The following is a 17468-nucleotide window of genomic DNA, read 5'->3' as shown; positions in this document are numbered from 1 at the left end:
ACTACGAAGCAGGGTTACTGGCTTATCGGGGTAACTTGTCGGATTTGAGGTAGTCTGGGCAAAATGTAAGTGAACGAATATGAAGTCCATTTAGACTGTGGTAGCTTAAATCCCCTGTATTCCTCTCCAAATAAATGTACAGTACTGCGTAAAAGTCTTAGGCAGTCAAAAGAAATGTTTTCAGCTATTTATCCAGGTAGTAAGTACACTTTTGCTAGGAACAAAAAAACACAGTTTAGCATTAGAACATATGCAAATTAAGGATAACACCGTAAAATCTAGTAAGATTACCCCGATAAGCCAGTAACCTCGCTTCGTAGTACAGGCCACTGTGCATCGTGTTTCAACAACAAACAACAACGATAATAATAATAATAAATAATCCTAACAAAAACAATAAGGTTCCATAGCACTACGTGCTTTGGACCCTTAATTATTATTATTATAATAGTAATAATATTAATAAATGCATCTGCAATTCCCTAACCAGCTGCCCTGTTTCCCACATCAGCTCCTTGATTTATTACACCCTGGAGCAAAGTAGGTACTCAAACTAAATCTCTGAAGTATAAAATTAGAAGTTAAAAGTACACAGCACTGTATGAAAGTCTTAGGCAGCCTGAGAGACTGCTGTCTACATGGTTTACATGGTCTTTATGTTGGTGTAAAACTATGTTACTATGCCTGTCAAAGTGTGTCAGCTTAGCCAGTTCTGCTAAAATCACCCCAGTATTTCCAGCAATCATCCAGCGCACCCATGGATTTTTGACCACTAGCACACCTCATATAGCTAATCAATATCTCATTGACTTTTTAATTAAATAAAGTAATTAAGTGAGCTGGTGGTGAAATTTAATGAATACACGGAATGGCTGAGGTGCCCCTGAGGAGAGGTTTGGGAACCGAAGTGGTGTTCATCTAGTCATCCAACTAGATATCAGTGACTTTTTGGAGAAGAAATTCTTACTAGATTTTACGGTGTTATGCTTAATTTGCATATGCTCTAATGCTAAACTGTGTTTTTTTGTTCCTAGCAAAAGTGTACTTACTACCTGGATAAATAGCTGAAAACATTTCTTTTGACTGCCTAAGACTTTTACACAGTACTGTAAATTTATTTGGAGAGGAATACAGTTAGCTGAATTGATGTCCTGAAATTGCATGCTCTGTGCTTGTGTGTGTGTACCCCCCGTCCAGTGACCCTATCCAGAATAAGCAGGTGGAAGATGGATGGATGAACATGTCGAAATTTAACTTGACAGTAGGACCTTGACATGGAGAAATACAGAAAATAACTCCCACTCCTACTAGTTCAGTTTATTTTCTATGTTTATGTTTCATAAACTATTTTAATATTATGTTTGTCAATCTCAGTCTCAGATGTAAAGTACAGATAGCTTTTAAAATTTATTTAAATTCATTGAATATTAACCATGTTTCTCCTCAACCAGACCTAACAATACTTCACAATACTACTGAAACGTATGACGTAAAACATGCCAAATCTCGTTTACCGCCTTAATGAATTACTCATGTTAAAGGAGCAGCCTTGTTTCCAGACCCTCCTGCTCAGTGAGGATCACTGCCCTTGTCCCAGATATTCTACCAGTAGCAGGTGAAACCTGTAATAATGAATGAGTGGTCAAAGAAAACTGTATTAATGTTCATACATTCTGATGTTTTTCTTACTGATTGTGACAAATAAACAGCAACCACTAAGCATATATGCTGGAGGGGCAGGGTCAGTCAGGTCCCACGGGGGTGGGGCTGGGGGCTGGGGGAGGGTGTATCTACACCCAACTGGATGGCATTCAAATAATGAGGTAAGGCCCCAGCTGCTTTGTGCTGGTGGGGGGCTTATGTAAGCTAATTGCTTCCATTTACTGGCCTCCAGAAGCACATGTCACCCTGGCCCCGTTTTGTGCTGCCTCTATCACAATTAGGGCCCTACACTATGTCATATAATATATCTACTTTTATACATGAGTACAGAACCATTCAGAATGAGGGGCAGCATGAAATAGGAAATATCCAGAACACTAAAGCTTTGTGTGTATGTGCCTGTTTTTTTTAAATCTGTTTCTGCCTATCGTGTTTATTTTGGTGGTTCCTCTGGCAACGCACACAGTTATGCAAATGAAAATCTGACACAATTTGCAATTAAGATGTAACTGCAAGGGCACTAGTCCAAACTACGCGATCCTCGCTTTAACTCTGCCCCCCTCTATAGTCGTTATTTGTTAGTTTATTTTTTACTATTTCAAATCTGCAACTTTGGAAAATATAATAAAAAAACACCACAAAAACCACGCTATAATTACAAAATTGGTTCGGAGACAGGATGGTCATTGCTTATTCGCAAAATACCTTCTACCTAGGTACCAGCACTGCCTATGTATATAGCGATTATATATATATTTAACTACAAGTGTAAATATATAGTTAAATTATGAAGCCTAGTGGCTGGGCGTCGTCCAATAGAGTGTACAGGTATTGGTTGCTTGACAACACAGTGGCCAATGGCAGCCGTGCTTCTTGTTGCGCCCGGTAGTCGTAAGGCTTCAAACCTGCAAGCCAACCTGCGCTCGGCTGATAGGAGGGAGTTGGTGGCCAGTCATGGACCAAGACTAACGAAATACGTCCCAGGCAGCGGCCGGTGGGCTCGGTTTCGGCGTTTTCATCGTCGCCACGTTTCGGACACGTCCGGTGTACACAGAGTGAGTTTTAAATAATTAGAAGAATAAAAATCCGATCACTAACCGTCAGTCGCTGGTTATTTGAATGGGTTTGCTCGGAATGTTTAGTATCGGAGCCGGATATTAAGGTGATAAGCCACAGTATGTTTTAGAAAAATACGATTGATTGTTTTGAAGTGCTGCCGATCTGGGCTATATCTAGGATTTAGGCGCACAGGTGGTGTAACTAGGTTAGGTCTGCGAAGTAGGCGACTGCATGAGTTAAGGTGGATGAGCACCTGTATACCTGCGTGGGCTCCCTAAATCCCGGAAAGGTGTAGAGGATGGTGGAGGAAACCATGTTGATGTATCATTTTGGAAATACGCTGTAAATCCGTGATAAACTTGTATTTTATGGTATCAGTGTGTGTGTAAGGGGTCAGTAAATCATGACGGCTGGTGAATGTGTGTCAAAGTCCTGCGTGGCGTCCTCATTTTAACCTGATCGGGTTGACTCCTCTAAGCAGTACATCGTAAACAGTCCGGGTTAGGTACCGCAGATAATCCCCCCCACCCAGCCCCACTGTCTGTCGCAGTTCACGCGATTCGGTTAAGTACTTCTTGATTGGTTTCTAGTTTGCTTTGCGTGTAACATACTAATTACTAACATACTAATTTCCGTATTTGGCTGTCCAAATTTAAACGTGCATTTGCCGTATTGTACGTCTTTAATATACCTAAAACACATGTCCTTAATACAGCCACTAAATTTGGTGCGTGGATTTATAAATAGTATTTTTCCTAAGTGATTGTAACGTCAGCGAGCCAAGATTATAGCGGCATCGGTCCGTCCTGGTTCACTAATCTGAAGATCAGGGTCTGATCTGGAGGTAATTTGGATATATGTCACAGCAGAAAATGTTTAATAGCTGGTCTCTTATCCAAGATGCCCCAATTGACGTCGCTTGTAAGCAAAGCATCATGTATACCGCATTTAGCGGAGTACGGCAGTCTGGTTTGGGGAAACGAATGAGCGCATTAAAACTGGTGACGTTGCATGGTTAGGTTAAGACAATTCTTGAAAAATGGCGCCATGCTTTCAGGTCCTAATATTGATATTTTACTGTGAACTGTGTTTTGCAGAATAGGTGCACGTGTGAGTGCGGACGGGCATCTGCGAGTCGGATTTATTGATCACTACATACACGCACAGCCCGATTTTTTCCCCCATTTGACTTACTAGTTTCTTTCTTTAGCCGTCGGCAAATGTACGAACGATATACCATATACTCGCAATTTTATATAAAAACCGGTTTTGTTAGGTAAGTGTCTAAAACGTGGGTGAGCTCGTCTTACCAGTTAATGATTTTACGAGACGCATATTCTGTGTTTGGTTAGATACAAACACGTGGTGTGCGTGTAGAGCTGTTCGCATGGACGTGCGTGTACTTGACAGCATCCAGATCTGAAACTAATGACAACGCCAGCATGCAGAAGGTCCAAAGTCTGCAGAAAGACGAGCGCTATCTCATTACTCGATAGATCACCCTCCCCCTCCTCCCCACCCCACCCCGGACCCATGGGTGCTGTTTAATCTCATGTTTATGTGGGACGCTAATCTGGTACACTGTGCACCATCTATTTCAGGACCTGTGTGCTGAGAAGCCCTTCATCGCTACATGCGTCGCACTGGCCCTACGATCACCAGCAGACTCCCAGCTCTTCTCGCATCCAGCGGATACGGGAGATAGGTGGACGCCAGCAATGGCGGAGTCTTCGCTGGGTAAACGTTTCTCTATAGCGCATTAATTAATCTGAAGGCTGTTGGCCGGATTCTCAATCCTCTTCGCAAATGTATGTGTGGAAATGCACCCCACCCCCCCAAGCTCGAATGCGTGTTTGTTCTACATAGCTAACCTCCTTTCAAAAAGGAGAGCGAATGGGAACTATTTAAAGGTGACTTGCTTTTCTTAACCCTCTTGTAATTGGCGCCCGTTGAAGGGCACGACAGTCAGATTTGGCTCATAGAATAATGGTTTCACGGAGGTGCAGGCCGTGTTTCATCAGCATGGCATTTGCAAACGTGATTACCTGCAGAGAACGAAAACTTCGGACACCTGTCACATGGGTTTATGTAGTATCGGTAATTGCTTGTTTAATTATGGTTTTTGGTCAAACTGTAGCATTCAGTTTAAATAGTACAGGAAGTTCACTCTTGATTTTTTTCTCTCTCTTTACTTTAACAGAGAGCTCAAACATGTCCTGCAACTCTTCCAGGTTAATGTATCCTTCGAGGAATCACACTCACTCCTCGATGCCTTTGTCCAAACAGTCCTACAGTGTTTTAAGTGCCTTTTGCTCGGAAGGGAACATAGCGCAGTGCATCTCATACATAAATCAGGTAAATGGATACAGATGTTTGAAAACATTTAACTCTGTAACAGTGACATGTTTGGTGTATCTTCTGGGGAGCGGCAAGGCTTTTGTATATTTGGTAAATATGTTTGAAAAATATTTCCCATTAAATTGGAAACACCGTCTGGTTTTGGTTGCCATAGGAGATGTCCTCACTGGGCTTCCCCGCCTTGTGTAATGAGCTGGACAGCGGCGGCGATCTGAAGGCAGTGTCGGTGCTGAACAACATGTACGAGCTGCTGCAGCTGCACCGCCGCAGCCTGCGAGCCCTGGAGGAGCTGGAGACGGAGCAGTTGAAGAGCGCCAGCCACCTGGAGCACCTGAAGCTCTGCAACTCCAGGCTCAAGGTGGCGCGCGGGGGGAGTAGCGCCGCGTGCCGAATTCCGGCTTATTAACTTGCCGATAATAAACGCGGGAATGAAACCTCCGGCATCGATTACAGATGTTTAATTGTATATGCGGTGTTCTTTTTTGACGCTGCATATGAACAGTCTTGATTTATAGTCTCTTTCCGTGCTTAGTCTTCATAATTGAATTACAAATTCGAAATATTGATTTTTCCTTTAAATGAGTTGAATGTATAAGGGCAAATGGTGACGCTACTACAGAGTATGTCAACAATTTAAAGTACAGCTCTGGAACTGTCGGTTGTAGGAGCAACTGGAGCAGTCCAGGAGGGAGAGCACGGGGCTCTGTGAACGAGAGCGACAACTCCAGATGAAAGTCAAGAGCTTACAGAACTGCCTGAAAAACGAGAAGGAGGAGGTGAGCATGTGCTGCTGCTTTGGAGAGCAACTGCAAATTTTATTTCTAAATTCAGGTTGGTTTAGTGTTGCAACTCTGAGCTTGTTAAGCGGTTCATTTGGTGCTCTGTAAATTGTGCGAGCACGTACGGTCTTGTTAATCTCCATTGTCTGCCCGTTCGATCAAAGTATTTTAGAAACGGGAGATAATTAATCTTTCATGACTCGTACAATTGAAGTATAAATCTTTAACATCTTGTTTTGTGCGAACCCTTGTGACTATTCACAGAACTTTGGTCTTACCATATATTTACCTGCCTTTGACTTGGTGTGTGAAGGTGCAATTCAATTTGTGCACTTGAATACTAACGCACCACTGAAATTTAATAAGGAAGAAGGGTACAGCCCTGGTATAGTTCTGTTCCCCAAGGTACAAATAACATTAATGGTACAATAATGTTCATGAAAGAGTCCATTTCTGTACCTTAAATGAGACCTGTGTTTCCCAATCTGGTCCTCGGGGACCCACGGGGTCCATGTTTTTGCTCCCTACCTGACAGTCCACATATTTGCTTCCTACTGGGAACTTGGAGAAAAATGGTCTGTTTGGGCTCCTGAGGACCAGATTGGGAAACGCTGAATTAGACTGAAAGGTACATTTACCTGCAGCCAGGGTACAATTGGCAGACCCTTGGGGATACAGCCCCAGTGACAAGTAATTATACCCTCAAAGCTACAAATTGGTACTTTTCTGACAGTGCTCCTGGATATTTATAAATCACCTAAAATGTCACATGAGTGCAACAGGGAAGGGATTGCGGCCCAACGATCCACCTCAGGAAGGTGTACTGTTAATTCTCAGAATGGTGGTTTTTGCTTATCAATCCTTAATCTGGTTTTAACAGCCTTATAATTTAGACTGTGTGCTTCCACTGCCAGTCGGTGTGGTGATCCTGGTGGATTCCCATGTAGAAGATCCCAAAGAGCTTTGAAATTCATGGAGGCCAAGAGCCCTGAAGGTTCAGTGATCCATGGGCTTCTGCTAAAGTTCAGATCTTGAATGTAGAGCATAACAGAACTCCAGGTGGCTGAATGGACCACGGGTATTTCTAATAATTTTTTAAGGTTTGTAGATTGTAGTGGTTTGGGCTAACCCAGGCTTCAACAGAGCTTCTTGATTTATTCAAGTCTGGTGTGGTCAGATGTTTTGTTCTTCAGCATTTGGTGTGGACTGCTGCTGAAGGCCTGACTTCAGTGTTATCAGCAGCTTCTGGAAACACTGCTGTAGAGGATAGTGCCAGGACATTTATCTGCAGTATGTACTGAGCAGAAAGTGGGCCATGCAGAGGCCTGCTCCCCATTTAAATGGTGCACTAGGACCTCAAGCCTTTTAATGTCAGAATCCTGTGCAAAAGAATGGATCAGCCTTTTTAATTCTAACCTCCTCCGGTTGTGCCGACACCGACTGAAAGTCTGGCATGGCCTCATGTTAGCTGGATTGGATGCTCTGCTGTATAAGTGTTTCGATTGGTTGCGACGCTCTCAGTTTTCAGGCTAGAAGTGCAGTTAGTACACCTTGGAGGTCCTGTAGGCCTACCTTGCAGTTGTAAAATATTCACTCACCACGATTGGCTAGGCGTCACCCTGGTCAAATTTTGGCACTACATTTGACTAGGGTGACCCCAGTCAAACATGGCACTATTTAGATTTCAGTACTTGGTCTGCGTGTAGCTCATATGAAGCATTTCTCCTGAATTGTGTCTGAAGATCATTCATTGATGCTTTGAGCTCACTGAGGTTGACATGGGTGTCTTTGGAGACCAGCTGCAAGTAGGTTACTGTGCATGGAGCCAATTTTAGCTTTCTGTGTGCAGTCCTTGGGCTAGGTGTCCAGGTTTGTGTATTTGTCTAGATAACCTGCAACTTGTGCATGTTCCGTTGTGCTAAAGTTTACTATAAAGCAGGATTCCACATTAAGACTGAAGGATTTGTATTTAAATGGCTTGTGTGAAAATCAGTATACTTCAGACGGAATTTGCAGGTGCAGCCTATTCCTGTCAGACATGTTGTCCTTACATTAAAAAGAATTTTACTGTGTTACTGGAAGCAAATCTGTGTCCCAGTTATGCTCGCCTGTGGGGGAAAACCTGTGCTGTTGTCTTTACCGTATGTGCAGATCGGCCTGCCAAGCCGCCGTCCTTCGTGAAAGGCTTCTGTCAAAACAAACAAATGCAGGCCTTTGAATCTGATCCACAGTGACCTGTCATGTCTCACTGTCCAGGCAATAACGGTGCTGTGAAAACCTACAGATACAGTAGACTGTCCTGTACCAGTGATGTCACTCACCCCCTGATGGGAATTCATATTGACAGAAAATGCATGGCTGGTGTTTAAAACTACTCAGTGTTTGGGGGGTATGTTCTGTCTCGGCCTCATTTTTGCGTTTATCTTTCTTTGCCAGCTACTGACACTTACTTGAAGGCTGCCCTTATCTCACCAGCTGGATGATCACTGCATGCAGCTCATTACGTCTCTTTCCTTGTTGCACTGGAGTGCACTGTATTACTTGGGAGCTAATTGGGTACATATGAAGACAAGTACATCTTTTGCTGGGCGGAGCAGGGGTGCTGCTGGATATTCTGGACCACCTTACATGGGGGTGGTCTCCACTGCAGAAATTAAGTGGGGGGGGGGGGGAGAGAGAGAGTTCCCTATGGTAAAATTTACCGAGCGGCTGTACATTGTTCCTCAAGTAATATGCATTAATATTTTTCTTATTCGGAGATCCTGCCAGACCATGTCAGGCTTGCTGAAGTTGCATCTGTGCATGACAAACCAGGGCGGAGCTGATGTACACACCGATGTAGATAACGAACATGAATGTTGTCAGCTTCTATGCGGTGATTAAGTCGGCAAGCTTGTTTTATTATTTGCTGGACTAGCAAGCTAATTTTGCTAATGTTAATATTAGTAGCTGATTGAATCATACGGAGGCGGGTTGTGGACTTAACACTAACATAAAGAAATGGACCTTTTGCTTGGTAACTGTCACCCTCTCCTCTCAGCTTTTTTGTAGCCTTAAAATCCAGGATTCATAACTACTTCATAGGGCTGGGCAATATCATATTGATATTATATCGCGCATTACCAGGGCTTCAGATGACAGACGAAGCGTTTGGTCTTGCGCCAGCTTTTCGGTGAAATGCGGACATTTATTTACGCTCATAATTTGGTAAGAAGATTAGTAGTGTGGCTTAAATATTAATGAGATGCATTTTGAGATGTATACCCAAAAGTTAGTAATCTGTATAATTACTATGTTGTAGCCTAATTCTCTAGAGACTGTAGAGCAATGGAGAAAATATCATTTATAGGGATGATGGAACAATGAAAATCATGCTTTTTATACCCCACAAATGGACAATGAGAAACATACAGGTTTTTTCGACCTATGGTAAACCGCGGATACGGACAACTTCTGCATATTCATTTACAAAATGGTCAAGCTCTCCATCTTTCACCCTTAAAGATGTTGGCCTCCCATCCTTGTTGCAGGAAATGTCTGAATTAAATGTCTGAACTTTCCCCAGGTACAAAAGTTACAGAATATAATATCCAGTCGTGCCAGCCAGTATAACCATGACATGAAGCGTAAGGAGAGGGAGTTCAGCAAGCTGAAGGAGCGTCTGAACCAGCTTTTAATCGACAAGAAGGACAAGAGACTGGGTGCGTCTCCTGCATGCCTGCGATGCTCATGAACCCTGTTTCAAAGCCATCAGAGACCTTGCTTGATTGCTTTCTTGGTTGCTTTTAGTGTGAATGCTGAATATGGATTTTACACGGTTTGTTTGAACCTCATTCCCCAGCTATTGAAGTCTTGAATTATGTGGGGAGATCTGATGGCAAGAGAAGCCTTTGGAAGACTGGGAAAACTGAAGCCAGGTTTGTTCAGCCTTGGCCCTTATAGATGTCGTAGGTGCCGTCTTAGGAAGTCTTACTGACAGTTTGGTGCCTGTTTTTCAGGAATGAGGGTGAGATGTACCAGACCCTTTTGAATGATTATGAGAGTCGGCAGAAGGAGCTGTTGGTGGAGAATGCGGAGCTCAAGAAGGTTTTGCAGCAGATGAAAAAGGAGATGGTCTCCATTTTGAGTCCGAGGAAACACAGCCAGAAAGGAGAGACGATTGATGACAGCCTCGACCTGGTTAATGACCTCCCCTCTCATCTCCCGTAATCAAAAGGGAATATTCGAAATCCGTACCCAAGTGTCAGACTAAGTGGGGGCGTGTCTTTGCAGCCCGGGTCCGAAAATGAGGAGGAGGTGTGCGATTCGAGCCGGGAGACGCTGGAGCTGTCGTGTGAGCATGCCCGCGAGCAGCTCACCAACAGCATCCGGCAGCAGTGGAGACGGCTGAAGAATCACATGGAGAAGCTGGACAATCAAGGTGAGCGCTTGATGGGATGTACCATTATCAATTTGGGGGGGGGGGGTTGGACTCAGGCCTGATGAGGTATTAGAAACAATAGGATCTAGAGCTGTGGATTGCCATCCTATTTCCCAAAGTTTCTCCTTGACTAAAATCCATGCTGATTTGATTGTGGTGCAATTACTGAGCTCTTGGTATCTTGGCTTCCGCTAATCATCTCATTTAATTACTGCTGTGTTACTTACGGACGGATCTTTGATTCTCCCCCCACTTGTTTTCCCCTTTAGCTTAATTCTGTGTTTGAAATTAACTAGTCTCTTGCTCTTTGTATTACTAGGAGCTGGTAAATTCAGGTTATGCTAATTAGCGACTGATTCAAGAACCATCCCCATTAAAAGGCTCAGAATTCATTAAGTCTAATTGGCTGCGCAGTACATTTTGCGTCACATGAACCCAGACGTTTTCTTAGTTATTTGGACATGTAGGTAGGTTAGCTAAGTGAGTTGGGCATCTGTGCAGGTGTCCAGAAGGTTGTTGGTTCAAGTCCTGTGGCTGACAATACCACGACTGGGCAAGGCCTTTAACCCAAACTGCTCCAGGGATGCTGACCCTGTGCACAGACTCCAGGCTTTAATGACTTGCATGTTGCTCTGGACCAAAGCATCTGCCAAGTGGAACCCTGTGCGATTTCTGGGCTTTTCCTACTTATGCCAGCTTGTTTGTTTTTCCTTAGTTAACAGTGTTCAGAGCCTTCATTTATGTGCAGTAGTTGATTTATGAATATTTTGAGTAACAGTTTTAAAAAATGTTTCTGGCATCAGTGTTACATTTAAGTTTGTTTTGTTGTACATTTAAGTTTGTTTTTTTCCTCCTTTGAAATCCAGTTTAGTATTTACAGAAGAGGATTAGGGCCACCATGAAAATATTATTTGAATTCTGACTTTTTTTCTAAACTCAGAATTCTGACAAAGTATTTTATAGTTTTCAGTTTGTTTCCATTTACTTTTTTTTCCAGTAATTTTTTTATTTTATTTTTAAAGTAATTTTATTTCAAGGGACACAAAGTTAGAGAGCTGGCTTATGTGTCTGATCTTTCGGGAGACCTGCAAGAATACACTGCACATGTTCTAGTGTCCTCAAAGTGGGCAAAACAGGCTGTTGGTATTAATGATGTTTCAGTATAAGCAAAGCATCATTTTATAAAATGTTATTAAATCGTAACAAAGTGTTTGACTTCGTCTGTTAAATGCAATATTTTGTAGTTTTTCGTGTAGCTTATTTTCGTATCTTCTTCCAGTTTGTGAAAATGTTATCTGCTAGTAGTGTTCGCTAACAATAGCCCTGCTTGGTACACAGCATCCTTGGTGCAGAATGGCTCACTGGGTGACAATGAAGTCATTTCCAGGAAGAGCCACGAGGAGACTGTGGAGAAGCTGAAGCTGGAGATCCAGCAGTGTAAGGACTTCATCCAAACGCAGCAGCAGCTGTGGCAGGTATGATTGGGAGAGCCCAGTCTGATGGGACCATTTACCGAGTGTGGTCACCTGCATGACCCACCTGGCTCTCTACTGCCCCCTACCGAGTGTAGCAGCAGCTGAGCTGCCCGTGTGATGACGAGACGGCTGCCCTCCTGAACGACTGCTACATGCTGGAGGAGAAGGAGCGCCTCAAGGAGGAGTGGAGACTCTTCGACGAACAGAAGAAAAATTTTGAGAAGGAGAGAAGGAATTTCACAGAAGCTGCCATTAGACTTGGCCATGAGGTACTGGGAGTGTTTACAAATGCTGGGCTCCTCTGGAGTTTTAAGGAAAAAAAGTGTTATGGCCCACATCTTTCTGAAATGACCACAAACGTCTCTCCTCTTTGCGTCCGTCAGAGGAAGGCGTTTGAGGAGGACCGAGCGATGTGGCTCAAGCATCAGTTCCTGAACATGACGCCATTTCTGGACCGTAACAAATCGCAAAGTGCCTTAAAGAGTGAGTGCCATTTGGATGCGTGCCATCATAGCAGAATGGATTGTGTAACACGGTCATCACGCTGTGACCTTCCTCAGGTCCCGAGGCGTCTGAAGTGACCGTCGCTCCAGAATCGCAGTATCACAACGCTTTCTCCACCCCCAAGGCCGCGCCAGCAAAGATCCCGTCAACAGCTGACCTCTACCGCACCCTCCGCCTCCTCCCTGACCATGGGTACCCTTCACCTTCAGTGCATTTCTGCTTAATTGATTTCTGCAAAAAAAAATAAAAAATTATCATGCTTTGTAATTCTTTTGCAGCTCACCTAGAAGCCAACCAAAGAATGGAAACTGGCAGGACTCCGACGTCATACTCAGCCGAGATGTTTCTGCCAAATCGGGATTCCTTGGAGCAGCCGATTGCAGTATCTATTCGCTTGTTGGCACTGAAAGCAGTCCAAACTGACGCTTTGCACTTCTTCAACTTTATAAAGACATTTAAAAAATGCTGGCCCTATGTCATCCATGAAGATTATTTTTACAGCAGTTTTATTGGTCATCTGATGCTTGAAAAAAACATGCCAAAAACTCTTTTTTTTTTTTTTTTAATAAATCCAGTGATGAATTTGTCTTCATGAGCCAGTTTTAACGTGTGCGCGCAGTTTTCCTATGGGAGCATCCCGCATTAGATGATTGACAGCTGACTGTAGTACAAATATTCATCCCAAATCTTCAAAGATGTTTTATAGGTCTTGTCTGTGTATATTTGAGATTTAGTTTATTATATAACTGCAGTGTATTTATTTTGTAATGTGTAGATCTTTTGGGGGGGGAATTTATGTAGCTTAAGTTGCACATTTTAAGAATTTTATATCTCTGTAGACTTATAGACTAACGTTTATGAGTCTGACACCCCACCCCTTGATAGACCTTTCGCAAATCCATGGTGTTTGTAAGAGCAGCATGAGTAATTCAGTCAATGCAATAATTAGCTTTTGAATTAAATGTCATTAAAATGCATATAATAAACTTGTCTGTTTCACACATTCCTGGTATTGATAAAGTATTTAAATTGTGAATTGTACATATGGATAAAACTCTTAATATTATGAATCCAAGGATCTAGAAAGATGTTTCTTAACGGTTTGCTGTGAAAAGATTGGTATGATTGTTACCCAGGGAAATGGCTAAGTTGTCGCATTGGCTTTACAGGGTATCGCTTAAAACTGTTATCCTGTGTTGTTGTTTTGCAATCTTGACCATATAGAGCGACATGGCTTAAATATATTTTGAGTAAAGCTACTAAGCGTGGAGGACTCGATCATTTCCTCAAAGTTGAATACTAGTTTAGCGGATGTATTCTAGTTTTAAGATGTATGCACGCTAAACGTGGGACTTTAGTACTGATTCGCCAATTACATGTTCCAATTAATCCAATGCCATATCCTAACTGGGAATAAACTTTCGAATGAAACTTCGTTCAGTTGCCTGAGTTGTTTTGCGCACACGCAGAATTGTTCTCGTCTTTACATCAGGCACCGGAACAGCTTTACGCATGCGCACTAACGGTTACGTCTTTTTAAAAACTAATGGTCGCAAAAAAATTGCAGTTCAAGCGTATAGTGCAACTTGTATTACAAAAAGGAGTAACGGTATATGTCCTTTCTCATTTACAGCTGATTCTTCAAGGCATTTTACAAAACGCCATATGTTTGGTTTCATTTACATTTGTGAATAAAGAATTTGGCATATAAAATAATTTCAATATAAAAAATAGTTTCCGCTTGTGTTTTAAAATAAAATACAGCATTTGTGTAGGGGAATTTTACATCCGGACAACGCTTCGAATAGGTGTTTTACATCAATTCAAAAGTATAACATTTAACATGCGCATAACATTCATAAAATGTTCGTTTGCGGGATATGTTTTAAATTGTATTTCTTACTTGTTAGTTACACATTTTTTATTGCTTTAAGTCCAGGCATTCTTCCGATTTATATCTGCAAACGGAGTATTCCAAAAGAAAGTACAACACAAAGCAGCATAGCTGTGCATTAAGATTTTGATGTAGGCATATTGTAACTTCATTTTAACAAACCTTTTATGTTAATACCACTTATCGTTACGTCTGTTATTACGTCTGTTGTGTTACTATCTTGCAGTAGTTTAATACGACAGGAATTGCATCCAAAAGTGCTCTCTGGGACTTACTGGAACAGTACATTTATTTAAAAATTATGCAAGTGAGCGAACGTCCTTCTTGATTGATCAGCTGAGAAACTGATAGAATGTTATTTTTTAACATACATACATACACACGTTATACATGTTTATATATGTGTGTGTGTATTATTATGCATATGTATTATTCCAAATTAGAATAATTCGATTCTATAGGACCTCAACATCTTCCTCCGGCGATCTGTTTTACGCCTGCGCAGAAGTCCTCCCTCCCCGCCAATCAGAGCCTCATCCTCCTTGGAACTGTGGAGCTGCTTGGCGCCTGCGCAGGGTGAACCCCACAAAGAAAAGGCGAAGCTGAGGCGAAAAGCGGAAGCGTGATTAAATCCAGCGCTGGGTCCGACAAGCTTCTACTCCGACAAAATGTCCAGCTCATCGAACCTTATCACCATGAGAAAGATCGTGCAGCAGCTGCGTTTCGAAGCAAAGATTAACAGAGTGAAGGTATCCGAGTAAAGTTTTGCTTTGCGAAAGGCGGTTAGACGCGTACAAAAAGCGGGCAGGGCTGTTTTGGGCGTGGGGAGGGAGTCCTCTGCGAGATTACTTTTTATAATTGTGGTTTGTAAATGTGGCATATGTGGTTTCATTAGGTATCCCCACATCATACTGGAAGACCCAGTTTTTAAAAATGGGGTTTCCGACCCTGTGCTGCCATTTCTTTGGTAATATACCAATTGGAAGAGTAATGGGCCTGTTTAGTGATGTTGTAACCTCTGGATTGGTAAACTAACGGAACTTTTTCATGTCGTCTTTATTTCGGGTAATGTAGGAATGTGTGTAAATCCGGAATAACGGGACAGGTGTGATACCGAATTCTGCGCCGAGTCTCGTGTCGGTCTCGGTTCGACAGTCGTGCTCGGTAGGTTAATTCCCGCATTTCCGTTGGAGACGGACATCGACCTTAGAGAACTGGTACGTAAAACGACCAGTTTACCATCCCTGCTGAGAGGGAAACTGGCTGACTGACCATTTGAGTTGTTCATTGTCATCGAAATAGAAATCAAGGTGCAGATTTTAACTTGCCCTGTTTGGTGATCGTTATTAAGTCATTGCCACCTAATACTGTTTCTTAAATTATAAGTGCCCCACCCATTGATGAAACATATTGGTGTTAAACGGCAGGGTGACATAAGATGGAGTTTTTACGGTTTCGTTATGGGTGTTCGCACTGAAACAAACCCCGGAGCGTGAGGGTGCCACTCGTTTGCAGTCCATCTTCACATTGTACACTTTGGCAAAAACATAAAGACAAGGGAATGAACTCTATCCTCATCTCATTTATTCTCTTCAACGTGATCTTGCCTCTTGTGGCTTAAGTGTAGATTTTAAATTGTAATGTTTTGTTAAGACGCATGGTATATAGAGTGATCGTGTGTGTGAGGTGTTTTGGCTAATGTCATGCAGTGGATAATGTGGCAATTGTGTATTTGTGAGAGATTAATAAGTGTTCTCTGAAGGTTTTATACTCTTAATAAAAAGTAAATGTGCACTTTGGATTGTGGCATCTTCCTATCATGTCAGACTTCTGGGCTGGCATGGCTCATTCTGGCTGCCAGCAGCTGTTGATCAGCTCATGTCGTTTCTGACCCTCAGGTGTCTCAGGCAGCTGCAGACTTGCAGCAGTTCTGCCTGGAGAATGCGCAGCAGGACCCCCTGGTGACCGGGATGTCTTCCAATCCCTTCAAGCCTCCGAGGGTCTGCTCGTTCTTGTGACGCCTTCATGGGATGGTAAGGTCAGCCCCTCGTATTTGCTTCTGTAGAGCAGTCTGTTTTGATTTGAGCCCAGTTTTTTTTTTTCTTGCCCACGTGGTCATTAATCGTAACTGGGGTTCAAGGATCTGGGAACCAAAACTGTCGTGTGAGTATACTTTTGCTGCTAATGTTTGAGGAAAGATGTCTAGTTTGATGGGTTATGTGTTTCCATGGTATTGCCATTGGAACACTGCACTTATGGGTTTAGACTCTGAACTTGCAGCTTAATTTTGGACTTCCTGTAGTGGGTTACAACACAAACAGTAGACAGTTTATCAACAAAATTCAAAGGAGAGGTGTTTGCCAAATCTGTGTAAGAATTTGAAACCATGACCGGCTAAAGCGTTTGGAAAAACACCTGATGTTGTTTATGAGTGTAGATGTGAAAGCGAGGAAGATGGTTTGAAAGATGACTCTGGGTATAAACCCATTTTTACCTTGTTAATAGGCATCTTGGATTAATGAAATGAACATTTATATTTACCCAAAATATATAATATCTGGGACTGTCAGTGAAAGCCTTGGTGTCCACATGAGCCTCCATTCCTCCCAGTTATGAGACCCAATTATGGCATCCATTAAGTTATTCTATGGATATCTTGAAATGAAATCTACATCAGTCCCCTTGTGGGTGGAGTACTGAAATCTGTTGAAGACTAGTGGCTTCTATATTGAAGGTTGTCGACACAATAAAAATGTTTGACTGTTCTGTTACTAATTTGGAATGTTTCAGTGACCCCAATGGACATTTTAAGACTTCCTCTTTTTCTTTTGGGTCCTGTTTAGGTTGTTGACCCCCTTCCCAGAAGCCATATGTGCCGGATGACATGGGGCATTGCATTGATAATAGCTGGCTCTCTCCACCTTTTCCATTGTACTCTGTGCCTCACAGGGATTAAACTGCCAATTGTTTTTTCCCACCAGCATTGATATGACACTTGCCCTGCAGGTGCTTGTTATACTTGGATGTAGTTGAAGGAAAGAGCTTTACTGGTTTTTGCATTTGTGCCTTTTTATGATGTTATCTATTTTCACATGCAACTGTTGACTTTTATAACAAATAAAAACAAAACACAATCCATGAGATGCCTTTCCATTATTATGAGGAATACTTACCTGGTTTTGTGTGTCAAATTGTTGGTTAAGCCTAGCAATGAATTCAGTAATTTCTCTGCCTAAGAACTAGTTCAGTCAACAATTAGTCGTCTATGTTTTATCTTGTTACTCTCTGGCAGAATGTTTTGTTGCACTGAGAATGTA

General features: G+C 42.4%; 2 protein-coding genes across 2 annotated transcripts; both read left to right on the top strand.

Annotated features, from left to right (window-relative positions):
* The first annotated feature begins 2504 nt into the window (after positions 1–2504).
* ssx2ipa (synovial sarcoma, X breakpoint 2 interacting protein a) lies at positions 2505–13260 on the top strand. Its single transcript, XM_023818981.2, has 14 exons — positions 2505–2717; positions 4323–4458; positions 4922–5076; positions 5234–5437; positions 5745–5855; positions 9424–9559; positions 9700–9775; positions 9857–10037; positions 10131–10278; positions 11617–11753; positions 11849–12022; positions 12137–12236; positions 12314–12449; positions 12536–13260. Exons 1-14 carry the CDS (start codon positions 2520–2522, stop codon positions 12678–12680), a joined length of 2037 nt encoding a protein of 678 aa, XP_023674749.2. The 5' UTR covers positions 2505–2519; the 3' UTR covers positions 12681–13260.
* Positions 13261–14701: 1441 nt separating this feature from the next.
* gng5 (guanine nucleotide binding protein (G protein), gamma 5) lies at positions 14702–17289 on the top strand. The gene is made up of 3 exons (XM_023819031.2): positions 14702–14900; positions 16050–16184; positions 16995–17289. Exons 1-2 carry the CDS (start codon positions 14820–14822, stop codon positions 16167–16169), a joined length of 201 nt encoding a protein of 66 aa, XP_023674799.1. The 5' UTR covers positions 14702–14819; the 3' UTR covers positions 16170–16184; positions 16995–17289.
* The last annotated feature ends 179 nt before the right edge of the window (positions 17290–17468 follow it).

The sequence above is a fragment of the Paramormyrops kingsleyae genome, chromosome 21 (assembly GCF_048594095.1).
Source record: "Paramormyrops kingsleyae isolate MSU_618 chromosome 21, PKINGS_0.4, whole genome shotgun sequence".
NCBI lineage: Eukaryota > Metazoa > Chordata > Actinopteri > Osteoglossiformes > Mormyridae > Paramormyrops > Paramormyrops kingsleyae.
Note: the sequence above shows the minus strand (reverse complement) of the source record. Positions and strands in the feature narration are given on the sequence as shown.

What these genes read in the sequence shown, in the direction of transcription:
- ssx2ipa (XM_023818981.2), top strand. Translation starts at nt 2,520, where the DNA reads ATGGCAGCCGTGCTTCTTGTTGCGCCCGGTAGTCGTAAGGCTTCAAAC. An exon ending in TCTGCAACTCCAGGCTCAAG is followed by an intron (nt 5,438 to 5,744) that starts GTGGCGCGCGGG and finishes TGTCGGTTGTAG; the next exon opens with GAGCAACTGGAGCAGTCCAG. An exon ending in CCATTAGACTTGGCCATGAG is followed by an intron (nt 12,023 to 12,136) that starts GTACTGGGAGTG and finishes TGCGTCCGTCAG; the next exon opens with AGGAAGGCGTTTGAGGAGGA.
- gng5 (XM_023819031.2), top strand. Translation starts at nt 14,820, where the DNA reads ATGTCCAGCTCATCGAACCTTATCACCATGAGAAAGATCGTGCAGCAG. An exon ending in CAAAGATTAACAGAGTGAAG is followed by an intron (nt 14,901 to 16,049) that starts GTATCCGAGTAA and finishes TCTGACCCTCAG; the next exon opens with GTGTCTCAGGCAGCTGCAGA.